Source organism: Molothrus ater, chromosome 7 (assembly GCF_012460135.2).
Source record: "Molothrus ater isolate BHLD 08-10-18 breed brown headed cowbird chromosome 7, BPBGC_Mater_1.1, whole genome shotgun sequence".
Classification (NCBI taxonomy): domain Eukaryota; kingdom Metazoa; phylum Chordata; class Aves; order Passeriformes; family Icteridae; genus Molothrus; species Molothrus ater.
This window is the reverse complement of record NC_050484.2, coordinates 12,974,265-12,995,570: the sequence shown is the minus strand read 5'-3', so window position 1 is coordinate 12,995,570 and position 21,306 is coordinate 12,974,265. Positions and strand designations below refer to the sequence as shown.

At 40.3% G+C, this 21,306-nt stretch overlaps 1 protein-coding gene across 2 annotated transcripts in view; it reads left to right on the top strand.

The window, feature by feature from the left end:
• PARD3B (par-3 family cell polarity regulator beta) overlaps positions 1-21,306 on the top strand; it is a 394,298-nt gene that overhangs the window by 309,482 nt on the left and 63,510 nt on the right. For both annotated transcript variants that reach the window (XM_036386687.1, XM_036386685.1), the window contains one exon: positions 2,938-3,234. In XM_036386687.1, the coding sequence (XP_036242580.1) occupies positions 2,938-3,234 (297 nt within the window). The remainder of the gene's footprint in view (positions 1-2,937; positions 3,235-21,306) is intronic.

Genomic DNA, 21,306 nt, shown 5'->3' with positions numbered 1-21,306 from the left:
TTTGCAGTTACAGTTGTGTTAATTTAATAAGTCTTGGTTTTTTAGGTTGGTAGGTTGGTTTGGGGGGCAGGGGTTGGGATGGGGAATAAAGATTTTGCTGTTTCAGATAGGGAGAATTTCAAAGGCGGGTGGAGAAATGGTGAATGACTAGAGGGGGATACAGAGAAATGGCCTGCTTAGTAGAGTTGGCAGAGCATTAAAGAAGTTATGGAAGGAACAGTACTTTTTTTTTTCCTCGCTAAAGAATTCCTGGGGACCTACTGGTATGTGCTATGGATAAGATTGCTTTAAAACTGTGTGAAAACATGATGCCCAAATACAGTGTGGAAATTTGAAACTTCACAAAAATGTGAGAAATTTCACAGGTGAAAAACATGTGAGAAGGCATAAAAGGACAGGTAAATAGAAAGAAAGAAAAAACAGCCATCTGATAGTTTGTTTCCCTATATTTGAACATTTGGATTTAAATGAAAAAGAGATCACTGAGCAAATTTTATAGATTTGTGCAGAAGAGTAAAAAGAAAACAAGAAATATTAGTGCAATTGTAATAGATGTATTGAAAGGATGAAACATTGATCATAAAGAATTTCACATAGCCAGGTATTGACTGGTCCATATAATATAGAATGGAAATAATTGTTTTTGAGAAGATTTGACTTATAATACTGGCAGCAATTGAAGACTGTGCTCAGAAGGAGAAGCTGAAGAAGCTAGGCTTATTCACAGGAACAAAAGAAAATTGTGGTGACCTAATTCCAGCTTTTGTTGTGCAGAATATACCAGTATTGATAGCAGGACAAATTACTCTTCCTATCAGACATGAAAGCAAGATTAGCGTGATGCTGCTGGCTGCACTACTCTTGCTTTCAAAGCAGTCTCAAATACCTGGGGGACCAGTGATGTACTGGTCCAGAGAACATGAAGGCTCATCATTTTCTGAGAAATTGCTGTGACTCATCTCGGGTCTGTGCCGTGCCTTCTGCACTGACATTCCTTGAAATGCAGTGTGCACCCATTTTTCTGCCTGTGTACTGTGTGTATATCTACCCATGTGTGCCATAGGACTTGTATCTCATTCCTTATATTCCTGCACTGAATTCGATGTTTAGGGCGTTTTGGTCTCTAATTGAGGGTGAAACACTCCACAGTTTCCCAGGTTTAACAAAATGAGTGACCTCAGCTGCACTCCTAAGTCTCACCCTCAAGGCCTTTCATCATCTTGGTTTCCCTCCTCTGGACACACTCCAACACTTTGATGTCCTTTTTATGTTGAGGCAACCAAAGCTCAACCAAAGCACATGCTACCCAAGGTGGGGCACACAGGATTTGAGTATCAGAGAGGAGAAAGCTCATCTGCTTCACTGAGGGAAGGCAGAATGAATAGGGGGCACCCATCCCCCTGACAATTGTATCATCTGTGAAAACTCCTCCTGCTATAAAGTATGATTACATTTTAAGTGTTGAAAACCAGCATCACCCAGCACAGTTAATGGAAATGTGAAATGGGAAAGCATGAGTGGTACACATTCATATACCCAAGTACGTGTCTAGAAAGGCGTGTTGTTCTTGTTAGAATTATTTGTGAACCTTTTTATCTACAAATTATTTCCAAAGTATTAGCATTTGTTTTATGATACAAGTCTAGTGAAACGAAAAAAGTAGTATGAATCCCATTCTGCACTTAGTAGTTCCTGTCTGTCAGATGGAAGCTCCCAGTGTGCTCATCATTTTTCTAGGGAACCTTTTTCTCCATGCCTTTTAAAGACTTTTTCTAGAACACCTATATTTTTCAATATGCAGGGTTCTGAGCCCATTAAGCCTTACTTGGATAATCCAGTCTGCCAGACCCTTTTCACTTTTACTCCTTACAAATTATTCTGTTCTTTCTACACTGCTGTTGCACTTCCAGTTACAGTCAAAAGCAAATGTTGACTTCTGTCAGGCATTGCATCTCTGTAGCTTTCTTCTGTTCCTTGTTTCTTCTTCCATGCTCCTCTATTTTCTGTAAATCCTATTTATTACATACCATGGTCAGCATTCTGCCAGATCCATCTCACTGCACTTAATTACACTCTGTTGAAGAGTAGCTGAGCAGTTAACAGAATAGCTCACCATCTTGCTGTGTATTTTTTCTCTCCAGCAGGAATGTTGAATCATTGAATATCATCTTAACTTGAAATTTACCTGAATATGTTTTACTATTCCAAAGAGATTACACAATGGCCCTGATTAGCAGCAGCATTTTTTAATACCACTTAAGGCTTTATCACAGTGGAATACTGCCAGTAACAGTTTTTAATTCACTTATATGTACCATTTCATTTCTATCAAATTTCTATTAATTTCTTTGCTGTTTTATTTTGTCCCTATCTGCTATATAATAAGGCGTGATTTTCACATTTATTTACCCAAAATACTTTTTTTTTAAATTAAATCTTCAGCAGATTAATTGTGGTACTTTGATTTGAGACAAATGTGCCGTCTCTCCATTTATGTTCACATTTAATCTGCTTTTCACAAGTTAATCTATTTAGGAGAATCTAGGTGGGTCAAGTAACCAGGGTTCAGTAACAATTTTACTGGCTAATTTAGACACAAAGTTTCAGGATTTGGTTAGGTATATGCAGCTGCAATGTGAAAGGTAGGTGTAGAATTAAACCTGCTGTGTGTTCATGCATCCACACTTGTGAAAAGCCTCACTATATTCAGCATTAATTTTTTTTCATCAGAATGGTGACCAAGCTTGGTTACAAAGGTGATTGCCAGAGATAAAGAACAAAATTGCTGCATGAACCACTCTGTTTTTTCTGGCACCAGTTTCACAGTGTACTGAAAGCTTTAAATGGTTGGGTTCAGGGTTGGTGTTTCAAATTTGCATGATGGTTACTGTTAAAGCAGATCCTGTTTTATATTTGTTCTTTGCTTTTCATTGTTAGGATTGGTGCAAAGCATCAGGAGTTACGGCAAAAGCAACTGAGAGGCCTGAGTGATTTTTCTGCTGGTCCTGGAGGACCTGACATTGATGATGATGAGGTGGATCCAAACTATGCCAGAGTGAACCACTTCCGTGAGGCTTATCCCCCAGGAAGCATCTACAGACCCTCATCACCAGCAGTCGGAGAAACCTTTGTTTATCTGCGGGATTCTTCCTCAGCACCAATGGAGAGGGAGCACTTGGAAGGACTGTATGCAAAAATAAACAAGCAGCACTACCCACAGACTTCTGGTGACAGGTAATATTGCCACCTGGCATTACAAAAAATGACAGCTTGGTGGGGAGGGAGCCTGGGCCTCAGCAGGGGGTCAGACATGGGACTGTTCTGATGGCCCAAACCCCTGAATTTACTGACTAGAAAGCCATAAATTTCCTCTTACCAAAAGCAAGATTTGCTGCAGCAGTAACCCCAGAGCATCTGAGCAAGACAGCAGTCAAACAGAAATCATTAAAGAAAAGTCCATATTTCACAAACAGAATGAATGAACTGACTGCAGTCCAATTCCTGCACTGCTGAAAGAGTGTTTTTTCCTCTTTCAATCGGGAAAAGTTCTTACCCTGAAGCAAAAATAATCTCAGTTTTCAGATCTCTTTCAATCCTGTAGATCATCAAGTGTCTATTAGTAACAGGTTTTGTGTGATAGCATGATATATTGTATATGTTTATGGTTTAGATTTTCCCAGCTGCGTGATATTACACACTTTCAATTAGTTTGGGGAGAGGACTGAGAATCATGGCATTTTTATGCAGACTGTGAAGTGTGGCTCCACAAGACTGATTGCCTTTCACAGCCTTTCCAATAACTAAGTGGGAAGGGAAGAACAATTTTTAATCCTTACTGTCAAGCTTCCAGCACTAAAGAAAGCTGGTCAAGTTTTTTCCTGGGTTAAAGGCAAAACAAAAAATTCCTTTGAGTTGATAAGTACCCACCATTATGATGATTTTAAAACTGGTTACTTCTGGAATTTGGGGCTAAAAGAACATGAGACTTCATTTGTGGCATTAGTATATCAATGTTGGCTTTTTCAAACCAAAGTACAAGTGTGTGGGCAAGTCTGTGTGAAAGGAAGAGGACAGACAGAGGACAGACATGGGGGACTTCAGGAACTGTACATGCTTTGAGTTCATGTTACAATCTGTAGTGTCTCCCCATAGCCTCAATCCATGCCATGTAATACCACACTCATTAATTTTGGAGAAATATGTCAGCACAGATATAGGAGTGTTTCCAGTTTGTGGCATCATAGTACTTTAAAAACATCTACTGAGTCATTGTTATAAATACTTATAAATATAATAAAACACTTTCTGACGTAAATCTATGTTCATAGCAGGGAATGAGCCAAGTATCTCTCTCTTTCTCACCCAAATACAGTATGGTAAAATTCTTTCTAAACATAATGACAGGGCTTTTTTTTTCTTCCATCTCATTAACTCCTCCCCTACTGCATAAAAAAAGAGGTAGTGATCCCAGCTTTTTACTAGCTAGGGGGTTTCATTTTACTAGAAAAGTCTTGAGGCAGTTGTAACTGAAGTCAAACGAAAGTTGCATGTAGTAAAGGGATCAGAAACTGGGTTTGTGCTGACTCAATAAACCAAGATCTGAGAATTCCCAGTGGAAGATGTCTAAATTCAGGTGTGTGTATCCTCCAAATATGAACAGATATATATATATATATATGTATGTAACTCAGCTGGAGTAAGACATTACTATAAAAGTTGCTTTGTAATTTCAGTTTTAACAGGATTTTATAGATTTACATTTAAATGTATCATCACTTTTGAAATGAGGCTTGTCTTTCCATGCAGAAAAAAGAAATGCCTTCTTCTAGTAGATTGATTGTATTGTGGTTTTGACTACACTGAATGAACTCTTGACTTTCTATGGGGACAAGATTGAAGTACCAACCAAGTTTGGATTTGGTATTGGGATCCTGGATTTTAGTGTGGATTTAGCTGTAATTGCATGGCAGCATCATAACTCAGTTGGAAAAACTAAATCCAAAACATCAAGCAGGGAGGAAAAGTTACCTTATAGCTGAGCCCATGATCAGAAGTCACACTTGAGAGGCTCTTCCATCTGTACTGTAAGACCAACAGTCCACAACTTCACTTTGTTGAATTTCTCAGGCTTGTAACCAGATTAGGAAAAAAATAGGAAATGCGAGATTCTTATTAGGCTGTCTTTGTTCTTTTTTTAAATCTTTCTTTTCTTTGTCTGAGAGACAAAATGGTGTTGTTATTCACCAGCAGAAATGTGCCAAACATGAATAATTCTATGTGAATTTATGCAGTGGGTCGTGAGGTCTCAGCCAACAGTTGTTGAATAAAGTGTCAACTTCAGGCAAGGAAATCTTTCTGTGCTAGAGGGAGAGTATTGAAAGGAGAAAGAGATGTGGCAAGAAAAATCCCTGGATAACACGTTAATTAAGAAAACAATCTGCTTCCAAGGGTCAAGTATGAAAACTACCTTGTCTGCCTCAGAATGATGGGAAAGGGTTATAATGGATGGTTGTAAGCCAAGCCACGGTTATTTTGTGTTTGTGGGGCTGAACATTTATCAACACATTGGTCATGTAAACACTTATGCTTTGCTCTTGCTAGCACATGCATGCTTTCTCTCAAAGTTTTGCTGTTAATTTTACTTCAGATTAATGTTTTTTTCTCCCACATGTGACTCTCAAGTTGTAATATAGTGCATGGAGACTTAATCAGTGACTAAAGTAAATGGGGCTAGGAATAGAAGGAGGATTTGAACACAGAGAGAATAGATTACTTCATTTCAGTCTGAGAGCTCCAGTTATGTAGCATTATGATTGAGAATCAAAACTCATCGTTTGAAACAAGAAGTTAATTTTTATTTTATATTATTTTTGCAGAATAATGTATTAGCATAATTAATGCCTTTTAAAAATGGGAGGCCATTTGCAAAAGTTTGAAACTTAGTGGACAGAAAAGAGCTGTTCACATTTTGCATATGCTTTCCCTTTTCTCATCACCAGAATCCATTGCATATTCCTGGTTCATTCTTTGCTGTAGATTCACAGTTTAAGCTGAGAATGTCCCTCACCGTGCCGGAAAGCAACAGGCTGCACATGTATGGGCTCTGTTGCTGTAATCAGGATGAGGTATGTTTGCTGCCTCCAACACTGCTCCTCAGGGCACACACAGATCTGCTTCACATCGCTCTTTGTGCACTAACGTCCCATTTACCTCCAGTTGCATCTGGCATCTCAGGGGCTTTTTGCTTTGGGTTTTTGGGAGCTTTGCTTTGTGTCTTATTTACAACTGTTGTGTAATGTTCTTCTGCACTGCTTCACAATTGTTGACTTTCATTCCAACGATGACTATATTCAGTGAAATAGAAGTAATTTTTTGTGTATATTTTGCTGAAAGCTTTGGAATTCTTAACTAAGAGAGGTGCTATATAAATGTAAATTGTCCTTATTAATGAATATAGTGAAAGCATTAGCATGATCAGTGTATTCTGTGAATTTTAAGTTAGAGTGGAAAAAAATTAGCTGGCAAAATCACACATTTCTTTGTAAATCAAGCATTTTTCTGTTTATTTCTAATTAGCCACAATTTTCTGTAATGCAAATGGCATCCCTAAGGATGTTGCAGGCTGCACAGCCACCTTGTGCAGCTGGGGAACTCACAGGGTCTTTGCCTGAGCCGCTGTGCCTTTCCGAGCCTGCAGCAGAGGCTGTGTGATCTGTGGCCCATATGTTCCTGAAATGGGTGGTAAGTCACATCTCCGAGTTTAGTCATCAAGGCTGTGCCATGACAGTGCTAAGCTGCACCGTGGCAGAGCCTAGGTGTCAGACCAAAGCCAAAAGAGCAGATGCACAACACTATTATCACTTAAATGTCAGGCATGTCACACGGTGAAACCCTTTCTCGCATTTCGAATAAACAATTTCGTCTTTTTTCTTCCCGTGAAGATGGTGCTGTCAAGTATATCCAAACACCCCAAGTACATCTCTGGAAAGGTTCTAGAGACTTCGCTCAACTTGTTTTCTCAGCCCAGAACTATGAAACATTAAAGTCTGATGCCAAACTCATTGCCAAGTATAATTCTTCACTTATTTATGTGACTTATCTTGGGGAATTTCAAAGTGCTGGTCTGACAAAAACGAATACAGTTTTCCTTTGTTTAGCAAGAATAGATTCAGAGCTGTATCTTGTTGCAGTTTAAAAAAATACCAATAAAAAACAAAACTCTTTTATTACATAGGAGTAAAGTCCAAAGCCCCAAAGTCTGATCTAGCTTTTTTTGGTTTTTTTGGAGATGCTGTTTGGGGGCCAACTATGGAAGATCCTCATTTCTATAATGGTAATTAATTAATTGAAAAATAGATCTTCCTTGTTTCAGGATGAATGTTCCCTTATGGCAACTTGCAGTCTTTCAGAATTCTCAGTATAGCAATATGGAAAGTTGAAAATGGGAAAAATAAATCCTTACCTGTGTGTCCCTCACATCTCACTCTAAGAGCTGGCCTGAGTCAACAGACAGAGAGAGGAGAGAGATGCCGAGCAGTCTGCCTCTCCCTCTAAAGGATCAAAGGAAGATATTGCTGTGCATGTCCTGAGGAACCAAGTGCCAAATGTAAGCAATGTGTAAGCCAGAGAGGAGAGTATAAGAGGGTCCAGAGTTTTAAAATTTAGCAAAAAGAGCATTTTTTACTTAAAGACTAAATGCTTGTCTTTTGGGCAGGTATGGGCCATTCCCATCCTGCTCAATCCAAAGCCATAGGAATCCCGAGCTGCACAGAAGAGGATTTGTTGTAAAAGGGTGAGCTGGGGTTGCCCAGGTGTGGCATTTGGCCGTGTGTGTCTCATGTGCCAGAAGCTGAAGTTTGCTCTCAGTTCAGAGCACCTTGGGCATTGCTCATCGTGCATCCATTTACAAACCTTTCCTCAGTGAATAGCATAAAAGCAATCCAATGCTCTAGGAATGGATGGTCCTTTACTCAGGGAAGATTATTCTTTGAGATGGATATCATGGAGGCAAGGTGGAAATTGAATGAGGCTGTGTAATATCTATGTCCCTTTGCCACTGTACCTTGCATTGCTGTGGAAAGAGAAATATGGTCATGCATTGGAATGTTTTGATTTACAAAGTTTGACAAGTACAAGCAAGGTATATAGTTTCTCTTACCCTAGAGCCTCTTCTGCTTGTTGTCCTAAAATCACCTGTGCCTTTTCTTTGTCCTGAACTACTGTACATCCCAAGACTCTCCTTTGATTCCTCTGGAATTTATTCTTTCTGAAACATACCACAGGGCCTTCTGAACCTTTGGCTGTCACCTGGTCACTGCTTCCCATAATGTTAAAACTGAAAACGTAGTGTTGGGCAACTTACTGTCTGTCCTGGCTGATAAATTTCTGACAAGTTAAATTTAGAGTGGCATTGGCAGTACAGCAGAGATTCCATGGTTTCTGGGGGCTCTCAGTAGAGCTGTCCTGCTCTTGGAAGCAGGGTAGTCCAGAAAGCCCTTTGGCCACCAGTTCAGTGTAGGCTGTGCCACTGGAGTTAGACTTGTATTGTGTATTTTGCTCCTAATACTACTGGCTGTTTTCTTACTCAGAAAGGGTGCATGGGTGCTGCATACTCACTGTGCCAATCAGGGGAAATGTTGGGTAACTGGACTGCCTGAGGAGACATGTTTAAACAAGCCTTGGGTTTATTTCCCACCTATATGGGGGAAAAAATTTAAAATCTGTGGATAGCATTCAAGTGAAATTACTTAATGTTTAGAGTTCACTCTGCTTTTTCCCAGGAACTCCTCATCCAAATCTTCCAACTTTGGCACCCAAGCCCTATCAGTCATTTCTCACAAAAACCCAGATTTCATGGAACTCAGGTGACCCTGAGCACTTTGGAGCGTGTCTAAGGAGAAGGAAGTTATCAAACTGCTGCTGCTGCCATGTAATGTGTGCATGCTTGTTTGAGGCCATGCATTCTTCAGCAGAAATAAATTCTGTCAGGAATAGTCACAAATCTGCCTGCGTGCATCCTGCCTGCTAGGGCTTGCATTTGGATCACCTCACTTATTGACAGATGTGTAAAATTTTATATACTGCACTCCCACAACTCCCTTGTGAGTGTTCTGCTGCAGATGCTGGGGAGCCTGAGTTTTGGCAGCTGTGTTAGGCATTCAGGTTTAGGTTGGGGTTTTTCCCTCCAGCCCTGTCTTTTCTTATGTGATATATTATTCTATGGAATTATTTTACATTAATTCTGCATATATACTGGTAATGTCCCATTCTTTCAGCCGTTTGGATGCAAATGCAAAAGTCAGGTCCCTGAAGAGAAAGCCAGGTCTGTTACTGGGAAGATGAGACCATAGCAGAGGATGTAGTGAAATGCAGATGGTGTTGTCAGCCTCTTAAATGTACAAATAAAGACAAAGTGAGATCGTCCATGCAGCTGGAATGAAATCATATGGCCTTGCATGTGTTCCTGCCATCGTGTATTTCCTAGTGTGATCAGAAAATGCTAAATTCTGTTTTGTGCAGGATATAATTTGACCAAAAGCTCATGCTTGCCTCTTTAACCAGCAGCAGAATGATATTAACTTTTCTCTGTGCAATTTTTTTAACAAAACACCATTTGATTTTAAATGCTAATATGTGTGTGTGGTTAATTAAGAAGCCAGAGTTGACTGTAAGGTTGACTATAAAACTCCAAGAAAGAGAGAGGAAGATCATTACACTTCTGCTTATAGATAGCTATTTGTGAACCAGCTGATAATGTGCAAAATTAAGATTTTGTAACTGGCATTTTAAATGAAGGGTTAATGGCTGACGATTAATTAAACTGAGTTGTTTAATAGAGAAGCTGTTAAAATCTTGTTTATAGGCCAGCCACTTCCATACTGAAAGTGCAAACCCTAATAGCATTTGGTATTCCCATTTAGTAGACAAGCAATGTATCTAGACATTTTCTTTGAACAGAGAAGGTGAAGGTGTTATCTTAGTGGATACTGAGAAGACTTAGTGAATACAGAGAAGGTGTTATCTTAGTGGATACCACAGGATGGATGGGTAGTAGCATTGTGTACTGTGTTTTCTTCTTCCAAGTTAACAGTTTTCTGGTAGCAGTACATAGAGAGAAACGCATTTCCTCTGAGAATTTGGTAATCTTAAATAAAACTGTTAAGTCTTACTTTAATTAAAATGTAGGGGACATGATTAAGTCTGATGTGATTCTGTTTTCCCTTTCTCTTTTCTACTCTCCAGTAGTCTGTTGTATTTCATACAGTTCAGGGTTTTCAAAATACCCAGCTTTTCATTGCTCCAGGTTGTCTTCTGTCAGAATGAGTCTCTTTGGCCCCATCATTAGCCTTGCAGAGTTGCTCTAGCTAAGGAGAAAAAAAAAAGAAAAGGAAGTATGTTTGAGTCAGGTTTATTCTGTACTGCAGTTCTGGTTAAATGATGAATGTGAGCCTAGTCCCGTTTCCCTGACTGAAGAGAAACAAGCAGAAGGTCATTATGCTTCTCACAGTTGTGAGGCTTGTCCTTCCAGCAAGTCCTTTGCCAAGAAACTGTTTGTTTTTCTTTTGTTTTCCCTTTCTCTCAGCCCAGTTCCCAATCTTTTTATTAACCATCTCCCGTTTTCTCCCCAGCTTCTTGACATATTCATTTTGCCATACGATCTCCTAGCTTCTGGATATGCAAGTAGTTCAGAGAAAAACCCTGATGACTTGGCCTTGTGCAAGCTTTGCTGTGTAGCCCACTGTAAGATGAATCTAGGTTGCTGACCTCTGGGACCTCACACTCTATCCAAAATCATGACTTTCAGAAAAATCCTCTCCTACATTTTTTCCCTAGCTGCTACTAGTTAAATAGGAAAAAGGGGGATTCTTTCTTTCATTGTAGAGATAATCTTGGTTTAGTAAAACTGAAGGTGAGGGTGTGGGGTTTTTTATGCTTGACTTTTAAGTCTGTGAATGAATGTGTCTATTTTGGAGGTGGAGGAGTTTGACCATGAGGAGCCTGTTCATGTGTATTCGCACCTGTATGTTCACACTCCAGGTGATGGGTGTGAGCTCACAGCAGGCTCTTTCTTGACTTTCCATTTCATTGAGATAAAGTAGTGATCAAACTATTCTGAGAAGTAGTCAAAGTTTAGTGGAACACAAGAATCATTTCCCCCAAGTCTAAAAGTAAAACAAAGGATTACATTTGGAGAAGGAAGAAAAAAGAGTTATCACTGGACTGCTTCAAAATGTTGATTAAGTCCAGTTAAGAGAGTAGTGATACCTGTTCAGTAAGGGTGGAGAAGTAACTCTTATATGTGACAGGGAGAATGGACTCACTGGAGTCATGAGAATTTTTTTCAGTGTCTATACTTCTGCTTGAGGTTATGTAAGGTCAGTGAGACCTGTGCTGACAGGTTCCCCTGAGTTACAGTTAAAGCAATTCCCAGCCTTCCTCCTAATTAAGCAGTGAGAAGCATAACAGAGCCCTGAGAGTCTTCAAGCAGCGTCTCACAATTTCTCATACGTGCTCAAATAAATTGGTTTTCCTAGATCCCCAGGAAAGCTGCTTACACCCAGTGAGAAGGCTGCAGCACAGGGAGCCCTGGGGTGCTCCTCAGATCCACCAGCATTGCCAGGTTCTGCTGCCACCAGGAACAATGCAGGAACTCTGGTAGGGTTTTCAGCATGGCTGTTCATGTCCAGGCAAAGTGCTCAGCAGTGTGTGGTACTCATACAGCTTAACTATGTAGTGAAAGCCTCACAGTAGAAATTATTGCCATCTCTATGTGTCCATAAGATGTAGGAAATTCTTACTGTATACTGATTTTTCTGAAGTCACAGTTCACCTGGAGTTTACACCAACAGATCTTGAAAATTTTACTACTAATTACAACATAATAAGATATAAAAGGTCTAAAGAGGGCACAGATCTGACTTCAGAATGAATCAGTGGGAATCTTCTCCTGGAAGTTTCAAGCATCTAATTGCAGGATAAAATGACTGCTCCTAAAAATTATCCATGATCTTGTTCCCTGTTTGTGTCAAGACGCCAGGGGCAAATAGTTACCCAAGCACTTAGTTGGCAACATTGTTGACAGAAAGTATAGGCAAAAGCATGAACCAATCTTTTGATTAGCAGAAAACTGTAAAAACTGTTGTTGTTAGAAAAGCTGAAAATCACTCAATATTGTGCTAGCAGAAATATTGGGAAGAATGATGAGATGTGATGGAAATGACTTAATAGGCAACAGGATGCTGAATAAAAAGACAATAATTGTGATTATTGTCTGACAGCTGTGCAGTGTACAGTCGATGACAAACTCTAAAACGTGCTGTTTTTCAGTCCATGATCACAAATCCACTAGCACAGACAGTAATCCAAGGGGTCATAGTAAGCCAAGAAATAGTTTATTGTTTCATCAGCTCGAGTCTTCTGATGTAGTTAAGTTGGTATATACTCTGAACCCCTGTGACTGCCCTTGCATTCCCACAAGGGGACCTGGCACCATCTGGAGCCCACGTGTACTGTGGCTAAGGAGCTGCTTCTCTGGCAGGTCATGCAGCAGCAGGGCATTTGTTGACATTGATCAAGGTATCAGTATTGATCTTGGGATGGTCTAAGAGAATTGTGACTGCTTTGTGGAGAGTCATGTTAGACTCTCATAGAAAATGAAAGAAACAACTTGTCTTCCACTACACCGTGGTCTGCACCTGAGAGGTCTTTCATTAGGACAGAGAGACATGAGAAAACCATGTTGTTTCAGATAGCCACACTGGTTATCTCTTTTTATCACTAACTTGTCCTTGATGTCTGGAGGGCATTTTTAGCAAGCAGTGAAGGGTTATTGCATGAAAGATTTTATACTCTTCAGTTGCCTGCAAAACAGGTAGCTGCCATCATTTTTCCTTTCCACTAAAGTGAAGTGGAGAAAAACAAAGAAACAGCCCACAATAAAAAAGATGCAAGAGGAGTAAGTGTGAGATACATCTAGGAAGTGCTAAAATTGCAATAAATATAACGTGCTTGTAGAGCAATAAATGTTCTCTTAATTTATTTTTCTCCTAGTTTCTCTCCAGTTTCCTGCCTGTGGACCAGCAGGTCAGTGTGACAGTTTTGCAGTGTCACATTCCTCTGCTGAACATGCACTCTGGGAGGTTGTTAGCCCCTCCCTCCAGTGACTTGGTAGCAGTAAGGAGGAGCAAGGAAGTGACAACTAATGTTTTAAAATTTCAAACAACATCTTATCATTCAGTCTTTGACCCATATTTATGGTTTAATGCCTCCAATCACTTAATTTTAATCTTAAATAAATTTTTTCAGCATAATAGTATCTTAGGGGCATTTCTTCTCAAACCAGTATTAGCTGGAACATGTCCTTCAGCCATGGAGTTTATCTGTTATAAACACTTCTGCCCTTAGGCTTAGATGCCTGCTTAGTCCTGCATATGGTTATTACCTTGTAAATGGGACCAAGCTGTAAATTATAATTATGGTATTTACATAAATGCACATAAAACAATTATTTTGAGACTGGCATGTAAGTTTAAGCGTGGAACGTGTTTCTAATGCAAGTGTTGTACATGGCCTGGCAATTGAAAAGTAAGCACCAAGGCATCTTCAGAGGAATGGAAGCACAATAAAACATGATGAGTCCTGTGGAGAGGCAGGGAGGGGGCAGCTGTTTTCTATGCCTGAGTCACCATAGTGCTCAATAACTGTCTGAAAGGATTGCTTTAACTGAGCACTTATGTGCTGGAAGTGTGCTGCAGACCAGGGGACCTGGGCTGCTTCTGCTCTGCTCTCGGGTCATGTCAGAGGAGGCCTCTTCTGGCTGCAATCCCTGCTTTACATGTCAGCAGAAACTTCCATAATGTGGCAAAAGGGTGTGAGGTTGTGGAGGAGGGTTGTGGGGAACGGCATCAGAGCAATAGACCTGTTCCTAGTTGTTATTGATTGGTAGTACACAAATGACAAGCAGTCTGTAGTCCTTCACCTGAATAACGTATTGTTTTCTTCCTTTAACATCATCTGCCGTTCCTGATTTAAAAAAAAAAAAAAAAGGAAACCAAAAAACAAACCAGGAGGCAATTATTCTGTGGCTCTGTATACAATGGCAATGTTTAAGCAGCAGCTGCTTCAGAAAGGGAGAGTAAAGGGGACTGGGGGAAGGGATTGATCTTTTCCTCCTTTTCTCTGTAAATACCACTGTCTGCATCGGTGGTGATGCTTTGACCTCCTTAGTACAGAGCTTGAAAAATCTTGTGCTCTAAGTGACATGTTCTGGCTCCAAAAGTGAATAAGCAGAAGTCTCATTCTCTTTCTTTGAATGCTGTAACAAATATATTATCAATCTAAACGTGATAGGGCTTGAGAATCCCTCCCAAAATTTAGACTCATTAGTCTGACTACAGGCATTTTTTCAATGTCTGTGTGGCTTCTGAAAGAAGTGTTCTTTCATACCTTTTTGCCTTTAATCTGCACTCTGCCCACTATCTCATTACTATTAGCTATGGCAAATATACCAGATGTCTGAGCAGCTTCATTGTTCTGTTGTTTTTCTTTTCCAGACTCTAGTGCATAGATAGATGTTAATTTCTCTTTTGTGTTAAAACTCGCCTCTGAGGAATGAGATTACCAGTGTTCAGTCTTTGGCCGCTAGATACTGAGGTCTCATATCTTTTGAATGCTTTGTCTCAGTTAGTGTTTCTCGTAGCTCAGTGCAATTAAAGTGACTGGTCTGTTCTTTTTTAATGTCCATAGAACCTTAAATTAATATTCCTTGACTTCAGGAAAACAATTTTAATGTGTTTTTAAAACGTTTTCTTTATTCCCAGTGTTGAGCAATGATACACAAAGACACCTGCTCTTCCAAGTGGGTGGAAATTGAAAATCATGCCAAGAAAAATGCTTTTTCTCAGAAAAGATCAAAATATGCATTGTTTAAAGCATGGCATAAACAAAATAGATTATGTAAGAATCGTGGGCCCTTGTTTGGGATGAGATCACTCACTTTTGGGTCCATACCTTTTCTACTAACAGTACTTAAGGTTTACATCTAAAAGGCCACGCATGAATTACTGCTTTCCCCACCAACTTTGAGAAAGATAGTTAGAAAGATACAGGCACTGCATCAGCACAGTTCCCACCATGGCCACTGGTGTGCTTGAGTAACACAGCAGTAGGTCCAAACCTTTAAGGAAACATGTTTATTTAAAATGAGTCAGAGAACAACTGATAGATTTACAGGTAACAAATGTGAACACCTTGGATTTGACATTTTTTAAAGTACAAATTATGTCATTTGTATAGTTGCATAAGCCAGAAATTGTAAATTTATGTTGCACAATCTGAAAAGCAAATGATAGCATGTGGATTTGTGTCTGCTGCTCAGAGAGAAAACTGATATGCAAGTCCTGTTTCCATCAAAGTAAATGGCAAAATCTCTGCTGATTGAGATGGGGAATCAGAATTGACTCCCCTACCTGGTTCTCCCTGGAAGAATGAAGTGATATTTTCTTTTCTGTTTTATACTTATTATTTTCACAGCCAGGTTACTGAAATTTGAGCATTTCTGCCATACGTCTGCATGACTGTTTTTGTTAAACGCTTTTATTACCTTTTGGCCTGTTCTTTACATCATGCTATAGACAAATGATTTTTACTTTTTTTACCCCAAAGTTTAGAGCACAGAATACAGAAAAGTCTGAAACATTAATTGGACTAGACTGCAGCATTTAAAGTAACCCATTCTATCGTCCATTTACCTCCCACATGAAATGAAAACTCTATTTTGATCTGAACTGTCACAGATAATTTCTGCACATAAAACACATCCAGAGACAGCTTTCAAATGGAGTTGTCACTTCTTATTTAGCAGGCTGGGGACTCTCTATTGTTGTCAAACCCTCTTTGCAAAAGCATCACTAACACACTGGTTTGCAGAGTTGTATGTAAGAGGAGGAATGGTTGTACAGCTTCCATGAAACAAAAAATTGTATGTAGCTGCTGAAACACTCTGCAGCTGAACTTACCTACTGTTTAAGAGAAAAATCCTTTTTTTTCTTTATGATTACTATTTTTGAGCAGATTTTCATGCTGTGTGCTGGTATGGGGAAGGGTTGTTTTTAGTGTGAATAGTGACAATTACAATTTAAAAGCTAGTAGCCAACATTCTGTTATTTTCCCTGACCTGTCCTGGACCAGAAGTTTGGCTTTAATCTCTTCACAAATTTCAAGAATCCTTAAGCAAGCGCACTGGGAATATCTCTGAGTTGTGAGTACAGAACTGCTGCCTCAGAGTGTATTCCAGCCAAGATGCTCAGGCAAGGCTGTAGGGCACTTGTTTCCAGACTGCTATTCTGATGGTGGCCAACGTGGCCATCTGGTGAGGCCGGCTGGAAGACCCAGCTATGGCATCACAGAAGAAGACAACTTAAAACTTAAGAACTACCATTCTTCAGACTTTATTTTTATAACATTCCATTTGCCTTTGCACGTGATATATTTTCATAAAATAAACTTGCCTCCTGGCCTCACTTGCATTCTCAAAAATTTATGCTCTTGGAATAGGCAGTTAAATAGCAGTAGTGTGTGATTTTTATGGCATTTTCCTCACAAAGTCGGAAAATTGACCAGGATTAGGGGGTGAAGAATGTGGTTTGTGTGATGAGATGTTCTTTATTGCTGTCTCCACAACTACTTATGCCAGATTAAACAGCAAAACACAAGCTGGCAGAATGCTCTTCTGACCTAATTCTGCACCACAACACAGATAGGAGACTATCTGCTGCTGATCTAACTGATAAGCATGACTTTGTCAAATCCAGATGGATGTGAAAGGAGTGAAACACAGATGAGGCCCAAGAGCCGGAGTCCTGCATTTTCTGCAGCTGCCTGAATCCTTTAGATATCTTCACTCTGCAGCTGGGCTTGGGGGGCAGGACTGGAGGGAGGGAAGCTGCCTGCTGCAGTGTGGAATCTACAGAAAAACAAAACTGAAAGCTAGCACCTTAAACATTACTGGCCAAAGCAAATTGCCTGTTTTAGGGACCATATCTTCTGTAATGAAGCAAGAGATACAGAATGGAAATTACATTCCTATTTCTAAGCTGTATGCCAGAAGATTTGAGGCTTCTTTGTTTGATGTGTCTCAAACTCCCTCTTGAAGAGAGATGTGATGGGGAGGGGGTTTCTGTGTTCCCAGTTTTGCCTGTAAATGTACTGTATTCATGAATCAAATTTAGTGGCTATCCCATGGGGAGCAGTGAATTAGATGGGGAGGAAAAAGGGTAGTTTGGTTCATTAGTGGAGGACATACTTGAATGCAGAAAAATGAGGGAAGGAAAAATCTTATGGTGAATGTGCTTAAGTTAGAGATAGGACACATCCATGGGGTTTTAACTTTGCTCATTGCAGGAAAAATGCAACAGATGGAAGCACTCTTTCTTTCATTGGGCTAGCTTGCTTTCCTCTCTCTTGGTGGGACACGTGTACAGACCTGGACTTGATTCAGCATACCCAACTATTCCTGCTTCAGGAATGGAGGCTGTGATCCCCATTTGTGATGGTTGGCAAGCTTATAAAGTTGACAACTAGGGAAGTGAAGGGATGTTTATCCCACACCAGAAATAGTAATTTTGCAGGCTGCATCTCACAGGTGTTCAGTGCATACTCTTTACAGTTAGTTACCTGACACCAAAGCAGCTTGGTCCTATTGTCCAATAGCTCTATCAGGTTGTTAGTTCTTCTTCATAAAGAAGTGTATATTCTGTCCACAGTGACTTTAAACAGCACTGAGGCCTCACAGACTCTGGATTTTTCTTCGCAGCCTGTGTGGGCATGTTATGTTTGCTTCCTTCCTAAAACATCAAGTATCATTGTCAGGCATCCTTTGGACCAGTGTTGTTTCCATATTATCTTGTGCTCCCCCACCTGCTTTTACTGATTCCATTGCTCTGCTGTGCATGGGCACAGGACTGTCTATGGATTATACATCTGTTCAACCTATTGCAAGGAGAGTTTCAGAGGCAGCCTCTGCGGGTTCTTCCCCTGCAGTCAAACCAGCTGGCCAGTGGCCTGCTCCAGTCCCAGGGTGATGTGTTTTGGTTAACATTGGTATATCCTGAGAGCACTGTACCATCCAAAGCACCCCAAAACTTCAAAGCTTGCTTTTCTGCAGCTCTGCTTTCAAAACATGAAGCAAACATGACCAGCAGCAATGCCATTTACTGACTCCTGAGAATATCCTAAGTAGTGGTCACACCCTCATTTCAAAGGCAATATATGGGGCCATTATCTAAGCAAATACAGTGCCTGTCACTGAAAATCCATTGATGATGATGAATTCTAGTTACTGATGACTGCAGCCAGATCCACAATGGTGAGTAGGGGGTAAAACATTAGCCCTTAAGCTCTGTGAGTTGCCCTCTGTAAGCAGGTCAGGGTTTCACAAGAGCTCAAGGAAAAAAAATATATATTAAAAAAAAATTAAAACCCCTGGAATCTCAGGGAAGAGGTGAGGAAATAATGGAGACAGGGAAAGAAGAAAGAATAACAAAAATAAACAAAACATCCTTTGGGGGGAGGGGAAAAGCAGATTAAAAGATTTTAGAAGAGAAAAAAATAAGGATTTGAACAGTGACAGGATGTTCTCTTATAGAATGGTGGAAATATTTATCTGTGCAGAAGAATAAACTTGGGTTGGAAAAATTTCAAGAGTTTCAGGGAAAGTTGAATTTCTTGGTTATCTTCAAGGAGATACATGCAGGGAAACCATGGAAATAATTTACTGCTAGAAATATTCTAGATCTGTGGTGGGACGAGGGAATTTGTGCTTTAAAATGCTGCCATGTAAGTATTGCTTTAGTGTCCTGAATGTCTTTGTTAAATTAGGTTAACTTGTATGAATCTGAAAGAGTTCAAGATTTTCTTGTTTCTACGTAACTTATGCTTGTGTGATGTGACGCTGCTGTATACCACCTTTCAGTAGAAAATGTGCAATTCCAGAGGCAGGACATCTGTAGAGCAAGGCTTCATAAAGTTACCCTTTCCTAACACAAATACCTTTTTTTGGAAATAGAGGCAATGTCATGTCCTCTCACTTCCACAAATTGGTGAAAGAGCAGTGTATTTTGTGTATTTCCGGTGAAAACTTAGCGCTAGAAGCCGAGCACATTCTGATTTGCAGAATGCAGATGGGTGATACTTCCCCTCCGTGCTGGATAGCAACAGGTCAGTGATTGTCCCTGCCCTGTGCCTCCTGTGCAGGGTAAGCAGGGCAGGTCCCTGCAGCAGGAGCTGAGCTGAGCCCTGCCCTGCAGAGCCTCCACCCGCTGGCCCTGGCTGTGCTGCTGACAGGAGCCCTGCCAAGTGTCCTCTCAGCAGGGAGTTCAACAGTGATCTGAAGCCACCCTATACAAGTGTCCTGAGCAGGGTGATGGGTTCTTTTGTTTATTTCTCTTGTTCATGTTACAAACTAGAGGTGGTGGAAGATGGTATCTGCTCTGCTAGTGTTGACTCAGAGTACCTTTGCTATTAACCACAGCCTCTGCCCAGCCTTTTCTGCAGTGCTCACTCGTCAGCTTTGACCATGTTCCCCAGAGTGAGATTTCTCCTCGTTTTATAATGAGGAACAGGACGTTCAGGTTTTTCCATGTGTTGCCACCAAAACCAATATTACAGCCAGACTCAGCAGCAATGATGGCAGCACACAATAATAACCATCCCACATGCGATTTAGATTAACTGCTCTTCTGTTTAGTTCATATAATGCCTCAACAGCATGATCTGATTTGCTGTTTTCACATAATCCATCATTAATTCTTTGAGTTACAAAATGACATTTTTTAGTAGCTGATGGAGGGAAATGGGCTCCCCTACATTCAGAAGGGAACTTCACTTTCTCCAACATCAGTTATGTCACTTTATTTATCTGACTTTTATTTTAAATGTGGTTTCATTTTACAAGTATGAGGATTCTGGGGAGCAGTAATGCTTCTATTAGAGATGTTGTCTTTAGGGTTGCCTTTCAGCATAGGTGGAACTAAGTAATAATCGCTGACCACAGGCCTCCAGCTCTGAGGGTAAGGGAAGAGAGGAGTGGGTGTTTCGGCAGCATGCACAGATTGCACCTCCTCCATCTGAGGAAAATGCTGTTGTGGCTGCCAGAGGAAACTTTTGGGCTTGTAGAGGACAGCTGTGGCACCCACATGGCTCCTGTCAGTGGTGGCAGCAACAGGAATAGGAGCCATAATCCAGTGCTCTCCTACCTCCGGCAATGCAGGAAAGCAAGTAGGAGCAGCTCTTTAGGGAGTCAGAATTGTTTCCAGAGCTTGGAAAAAGAGGAGAAAGGCAGTAGAGGTAGAGAGTTGCATGGAGAATGGGGCAAGCTGTCTCCTTTCCACCCTTTTCAGGCCCAACAGGTGCAGAAGCTCTGCACCCACTCTTCCCCAATTTATCAGTCTTTTGCTAATTGTCTTCCCCTGCCTAAAATCTTTTGGTCCTTGCCTGCTCTCCTCCCCTTTTCTCCTCACAGCCTGTTGGAATCTTCCCTGCCTCCCTATGAGCATTACTCTACCGTTGCTGAATTGCATTTTGCCACCCCATGAATGAGAACAAATTAAACTACTTTATCTTGATCATTTGTGCAGCAAAATGCAATTTGCTTGTGTTGCTGCAGGTCCTTGAGCCAACTCTGTTCTGGACACTTTTATCACTTTGCAATCTAATCTGCTGAATATCTCAGATCCTCTTGCATTGAAAGAAAATGTGGGTTTAAGACATTTTTTTTTTTAATTCAGCTGTGTATTTATGCATGCACAAACCCACAGTAATATACATGTCCTCATATATGTATATATATGTATATACCTCTATAATAAATAAAAAATACATATCACACTTTGAAAGTCCACACCTAACTTGCTAATGTCAGCTACAGTTGATGGACAGCCAAGTCAGACTCTTTTTATAGTCCATTTCTAAAATGAAACCATAAATTTTAAACCCAGGCTTCATCATTGCAGAGAAAAAAGCTTTTCCAGCCTATTGATGAAATATAACATTTGATAGGATTTATGAGGCCCAGATTCAGGAGGATAATTTGCAGAGCACTTAAAGCTCCTTTTTCCTGCCCTTTGCCTTCCCTCCTCTCAAATACACATACCAAAAAAAGCCATTAGTAAGGAAAAATTATTAAGGAAGATTTTTCTTGATTCCATACAAATGTCAATTTGTGAGAGAGAAAGAGGAAGAAAACAGTTGCAGGAGCTCTTACAGTAAAGGGGTCTAAGTAGAGCCAGACTGATTATATGAGAGGAATAC